Below are 6,862 nucleotides of genomic sequence, written 5' to 3'. Positions count from 1 at the left end.
TGCGTGTTTTGAAAAAGATTTCACTAAGATAGAAATATATAAATAATGGGTTTGGGTGTTACAATGAACATTTTAAGGTTGTACAGAATGGTTATGAATTGGGTCAGGTCCTGCTGGACTCAATCTTGCAATACGATAAACATTTCCAATACGATGAATATTCCTAAGTTGTACAGAATGGTCGTGAATAGGGTCAGGTCATGCCAGACTCAATCTTGCAATACGATGAATATTCCTAAGTTGTACAGAATGGTCGTGAATAGGGTTAGGTCATGCCAGACTCAATCTTGCAATACGATGAACATTCTGAGGTTGTACGGAATGTTCGTGAATTGGGTCTAGTCCTGCCAGACTCAATCTTGTAATACGATGAACATTCTCAGGTTGTACAACATGATCGTGAATCGGGTCAGGTCTTGCCGGACTCAATCTTGTTGCAATACGATGAACATTCTGAGGTCGTACTGTATGGTCGTGAATTGGGTCAGGTCCTTCCGGACTCAATCTTGCAATACGATGAACATTCCCAGGTTGTACAGAATGGTCGTGAATTGGGTTTGGTCCTGCCGGACTCAATCTTGCAATACGATGAACATTCTCAGGTTGTACATAATGATCGTGAATTGGGTCAGGTCCTGCCGGACTCAATCTTGAAATACGATAAACATTTTCAGGTTGTACGGAATGGTCGTGAATTGGGTCAAGTCAAACCAAAGTGAATTGGACAAATTTTAGACGCCTCTTCATATCCCACTACATTCCCGAAAGTTATCAGTTGTAAATGGAATGGGAATTAACCGAGCTGAAACAAGGAAGTATATCGGTAGCCGAATACACTACAAGATTTAACGAGTTGGTTCGATATGTACCTGATAGTAATGATGCACCAACTGAGGCATGGAAGATAAAGAAGTATCATTTTGGACTGCGTGCCGATATTGCACATGATGTGTCTTTGCAACCAGTTACTAGTCTTGGTGAAATAATTCAGAAAAGCTATCATGCTGAAGCTAGTCTAGAAGAGATGAGAAAGGAAAGAGGTGGGATTGCTCAAAAGAAGAAGGATTCTGAAAAGTATAATGTGCATTTGAAACCAAGGGGTTCTCCAAGCAAGGGAAAACATGATTATTCTCCCCGATCACCACGAAAGTGTCCAGAGTGTGGTGTTCCTCACAACGGAGAATGCATGAAGGGAAGAGATGTGTGTTACTACTGTAGGCAGCCTGGCCACTACAAGAGTGATTGTCCAAAGTTGCAGAAGTCGGGAGACTACAGTGGGACTACAAAGAGCAAAGGAAGGGTGTATTCACTGGATGGTGAGAAAGTTAAAGGTAAATTTTAATTTCGCGGACGAAATTTCTTTAAGGAGGGTAAGTTTTAACATTCCCATTTTCCTTATTAGTATTATGGACCAATTAAGGACTTCATGAGTAGTACATTATGTCATAACTAAATATTAGAAACATTGTGAGTACTTTATTGATATATTACCAAGATAAAATATCATGAAATCTCTAGTAACCAATTGAATCAAGGTTGTGGGACCCAGCTGCTAGTCAACACAAATATTACCACTACACTTCACTTTACCATTCATTTTCACTTCACTAAGTCTCTGTACACACTTTTTCTTTGATTTTTTTCTCAAAATATACCCCATGTCCCTTTGAAATCCCTGTAATATCCCTCTCCCAATTTTTTTTCCCGTAATATCCCTTTGAGAGGACAAATTCTGCAATTGGAACAGGGAAAGGAGGTAGCGACATTTAGAATGTCGCCATCCAAAGGTAGGTAGCGACAATGACAATGTAGCCATTGACCAGAGTTTTTCTTTTACAGTCTCTTCCTCTTCACTCTTCCATCAACACAGCAGCAACATCTCTGCTCCTCCATCCTCCATCTTTTCAATAAGCAGCACCTCATCTCAACTCCACCACTATCAATCTCCACCTGCATCTTCAACCTTCATCTACCATTAACAACCACAACCTCCACTGTCAAACCACCACAATCATCTCTAAACCACCCATAACCGAAAACAAACAGAGAAAGAAAGAAAACAAAAGAAACGAGCAAATCGAAAGAGATAAGTTTTTCACCGCCGTTTCAGAACCGTCGTCGCACCACCATAACCACCACCGAACAAACAGAGAAAGCCCAAGAGAGAGAGAATGGCGACGGCGGTGGCAAGCGCCGCCGCCGACAATGAAGAAAACGAGAGAGAGGAAGTGGGGGAGGAGTGGTACGCGCAAAAGAGGAAGAGACCGTAAAAAAAAAAACAAAAACTTTGATCAATGGCTACACTGCCATTGTCGCTAGCTACCTTTGGATGGCGACATTCTGAATGTCGCTACCTCCTTTCCTGCTGCAATTGCAGAATTTGTCCCCACAGAGGGATATTACGGGAAAAAAAATTAGGAGAGGGATATTACGGGAATTTCAAAGGGACATGGGGTATATTTTGGGAAAAAAATCCTTTTTCTTTCTCTCAAACACTCTCAGCTCTCTCTTTTCTCTCCATCACCGTACAACACCACCACCCCACTAAGCTCATCAATTTTTGCTTCAATCTCACATGCAATTGGTAATACAAGTTCCTTAAGTTATAGGCTCCAAGGTAAGCCAATTTTTGGGTACTTTTCTTCTCTCATTTCTTTCTATTTCGTACCAAATCCATCTCCTCCCAATAACTCAGTTATGTTTTGTCTTGCACGTGAGGGATTGGAACTCATGGGTGTTTAAATTGATGATTTAGGAACCTGTTTTGGAGGCACAAGTTCAAGAGGGAACTGAAGTGCAATTTCATATAAGTAATCAAGCTTTGGAGTTAGAAACAAGCTTCAAAAGATTAGATAGTTAGTTTTCCCCAAATTATGATTTTGCATGCCAACACTAAGAATTAGGATAAATTGTGTATGAGAGGAGCTTAATCCCAAAGTTTCTCTCCATTTTAATTATGTATTATATGTTGTAAGGTTCATGGCTAGAAAGAAAATGGAATTGTGGTGAGAATTTATGTGAATACCGATGAGAAATATGAAACAAAGTAGCAGGTCAATACTCTGCATAAATTTGAAAATAAGAACAATCTCACTCTTTTCAATTCCTAATACTTCTAGTTAATTTCTGTGGATATTACAAGTATAATACATAATTAAAATGTTAATTGAACGTTAGGAAATGATAATCAGGAAATTAGAATAAGTTAGTAATCCCCATGAGGGAATCAAGGGCAGGATAACACTTAGGACAGTTTAGCTAGTCAGTCAATCACGGTGGATACTTTTGTACCACGGTATGGGATTCGAGGAATCCAATTATGTTATGATTGTGAGCTTCATGTCGTGCCGATGCGTATAATCATCGACGACGGATATGTCAGGTCTTTGAGATCGGCTCACCTCAGAGTGTCTTAGTTATGTTAAAATGAACAAGATAATAATTTGTGATACACATTTATGTTTTTATGTTATATTATGAATTATGTTATGAAAATTATGTTATGGACTGACATTCAGGTACCCCGGTGTAGTCACCGTTAGTTGGGTAGTAAAACTCACTGAGGCTTAGTAGTCTCATCCCACGCTTATTCATTATTTTCGGATAAGCAAGGTTCTCGTGGTAAGCGAGCAGAGGAGTAGTTGCTGCAGCTAGATGCTTTATGTTCCGGACTTTATTGTCTATTATGCTGTCATATCATGTTCTTTCCGTTTAAGTTGTATCAGACTTATGTATCAAGTACCTACATGTACATATCAAACTTCTTATGTATTATAATCTTTATGTATCCAGTACTTAATTATGAACGCTCTAGCTATATTCTAGACTATTTAGCATTGAGTGTTATAGTCACTATACTTTTTCAACAACTTTCGAACCATAAAGTATTTTCTATCGTGATTTTTGGTCCATACTTTTCAGTCAACTCATGCATATCATTCGAAAGTTTAATTTTTTTCGCGGTCATGTTTAGTACATTATAGAAATCTCTCATGCAAGAGTTTAAATTGTTTTAACAAGATATGAATTAAATATGGATTTTTTGCACATAAATAATTCTTCTTATGTTAAAAAATTATAAATTTTTATGGAAGATGCTTTTAAAATATTATAAACATGAATTTAAAAAACATGAATAAAAAAACATTCAAAACTGTAAAACTACACAAGAGTTTGATTAAAAGTATGGACCAAAAATTATGATAGAAAATATTTGACGGACAAAAAGTTGCTGAAAATTTTTATATGGACTAAAAACAAAATTTGAGAAATTTATAGGGACTATAAACTTATTTAACTTTATATATAAACTGTATCTTTTTTTAAGAATATCTTCAAACTAAGAGATACATTAATTATTTTTCATAAAAATATTCTTAATTATTATTTTATTTTTTTGATAAATTAAGAGCATCTAGACATCAAGGTAGGGATATACATCCCAACACTGTTGACAAACCTATCCTTCCCCGTCCTCCGTCTATAACTCGTATTATTATTAAAAAAAAGAAAATAAAATATACACAAAATCAAGGGACATAGACCTAAGCGTCCACGCAAAAGCGCGTAGGACAATAAAATATATAAACTTCTAATAAATCCTAAAAGATCAAATAGAAGTCCTAAAAAAATGAGCCAAATGAACAAATCGTCAACACGGAAAACGATCCACATACTGACATACCCACTTAGTAAAAGATAAAGTATTTATCTCACTTTGTAATTGAAAGATATTTTTTAAGATTTAATTTACTTTATTGACAAATTTAATTTTAAATTTTTTTTTTTGTAAGACCCCAATATGATAAAATTCATCTCACAAAAAGGTATCTCCTTTAATATATGTTTTTATTACTCAAAATAAATATATTGAATCACTTCAAAGTGCAAATTCACTTATTGGCCAAGCATCCAAGTCAAAATAGAAAAAACAAATATTAATAAAAACATTTTTCAAGTAAAAAAAAAGGCAAAATTACACTGAAATCTTTTATCTTATTTTTTTGTAACACTTTGGTTCTTTATCTTTTTCCTGTAACATTTTGGTCCTTTATCTTTTATATTGTGCACAAATTTATCCTTTTATCTATTTTTTATTAATAATATGATGACATGTCAATGATTTGGCAGCCATGTCACAATTTTGTTAAAATTATTTTTTCCACATAATTATTTAGAAAAAAACACTGGAATTTTATAAATAAGAAAAATAAATATCTAACAATATTCATCATCTTCACTAATACCTTCAACCTAGAAATCTCTAACCTAATATCCCACGAATAAAAAATGTGTCAGTTTTGAGACCCAGAACCTGTTGAGGCAAAATCCACCTTTGATGTTTTAAAGATTACAAACATCTTTAATTATATTTTAAATGATTCTGATCATTTTGTTATCTAACAAGTGCTTTTGAGTGGCATAAGATTAAATAGATTCTAACAAACCACTTGCAAAGTAAAAATCCTGCAAAGCTGTTTCAAGACCATTCTGAGAACATTCTTAGCAGACAGACTGCAGTTTTGCCTATAAGCACGTTTTGGAAATAAGTGCTTTCTGGTTTTTCAAGTCAACTAAGAACAAAACAAATGAGCACTTTACAATGGATTTATGGACCAAATCACTACAGGAAATAATCTCTTTTGGGATCAACAACATTTTATGGAAATTAAGCATATGCTTTCCTAGTCATGTGATGAATCATAAGCATTGATCTCTCATGATCTTTTATGGTATTGATCATCCAATGAAAACACCTGATCAAATATCCTAGACCAATCAGAATGCAACAACACATTTTTAAGTATGAGTTGTGATGTACTTGCAAAAGGACCATTTTGGGAACATTCTTCAATGGTGGTGTCATAGAAATACTTTTTGTCTCATATGCTCTTGTACTATTCCAGCTGGTTTTATTCTCAAGCTAAGGCTACTACTGATCAGCCCTTAGAGCTATTGTACAGCTGCATGTCACAAGAAAGGAAGGATGAAGGTTCATCTCATTTGTTGGTGCAGTCAAGACTGTTTCAAGACTAATGCAAGACTGATCCTGCACACAGTTTTTCAAAACCATTTCCAACTGTCATGAGTCCTTCTCTGAGCATCCAAACGGCTATATCTGATACATGACAGTGGAAGGAAGTAAGAAACAACTCATATGTACTTGGTAACAGCTCACACATATTTGGATCTTATGGATCAAAGCCAAAAGGAAATCAAGACTATTCCAAGACTGAACAGAGAATCTGCACATTATGCAGAAGTTGTCTGCTGCATGAAGAGCACTGAGTAACAGCTCTATTTTGCCTTCAAATTGATATACTTGAAGGCCAAGCTTCAACCTCAAGCAAGCATCTATAAAAGGCAATCAAGTCCAAGGGAAAGTGCAAGAGTTTTCAAGCAATTCAAGTGATATAAATCTCATTCAATCTCTTTAGCTCAAAGTCCTTTTTAAGTCACTCTTTTGTAACACAATCTGAGTACAAACCTTTTTAGAGTGCTTTCATCTAAGCTTCTCTTTTATAGTGAGTCTGGAATTAAGCTTAGAAACAAATCATCTATATTGTAATTGCTCAAGTCAATACGTGACTATTGATTGAGTGTTGTTTGGTCAAGGTGACTAGGAAAGTTTAAAGCTCTAGGAGCTTTGTTAAGTTGTTGATCTTAGGTCAAGATCAAGGTGAATTTGTAAGTCTTGGATCTGTAACTTTTAAGTGATTCTAGTGGACAAACTCACAGGAGGTGGGGACTGGACGTAACCCAAAGATTAGGGGTGAACCAGGATAACTCTTTGTGTTTATCTTCTTTCCCTTAACTTTTATTTTCTGCAACTGTTTTTACACAGCACAGATCATTCTTAGAA

The 6,862-nt window shown here is 35.5% G+C and overlaps 1 protein-coding gene across 3 annotated transcripts; it reads left to right on the top strand.

Moving 5' to 3' along the window:
* Window positions 1-705: 705 nt before the first annotated feature.
* LOC123902726 lies at window positions 706-3,840 on the top strand. 3 transcript variants are annotated; one of them, XR_006807713.1, is made up of 3 exons: window positions 706-1,331; window positions 2,756-2,855; window positions 3,604-3,840. XR_006807713.1 is itself a non-coding variant. In XM_045952513.1 (2 exons), exons 1-2 carry the CDS (start codon window positions 782-784, stop codon window positions 3,639-3,641), a joined length of 588 nt encoding a protein of 195 aa, XP_045808469.1. In that variant the 5' UTR covers window positions 706-781; the 3' UTR covers window positions 3,642-3,840. The 3 variants fall into 3 exon arrangements, 1 of the variants encoding a protein (XP_045808469.1); XM_045952513.1 differs by lacking the exon at window positions 2,756-2,855; XR_006807714.1 differs by lacking the exons at window positions 706-1,331; window positions 3,604-3,840 and adding an exon at window positions 1,621-2,617.
* Window positions 3,841-6,862: the final 3,022 nt, after the last annotated feature.

Source organism: Trifolium pratense, linkage group LG1, assembly GCF_020283565.1.
Source record: "Trifolium pratense cultivar HEN17-A07 linkage group LG1, ARS_RC_1.1, whole genome shotgun sequence".
Classification (NCBI taxonomy): domain Eukaryota; kingdom Viridiplantae; phylum Streptophyta; class Magnoliopsida; order Fabales; family Fabaceae; genus Trifolium; species Trifolium pratense.
This window is presented reverse-complemented; position numbering and strand designations above follow the sequence as displayed.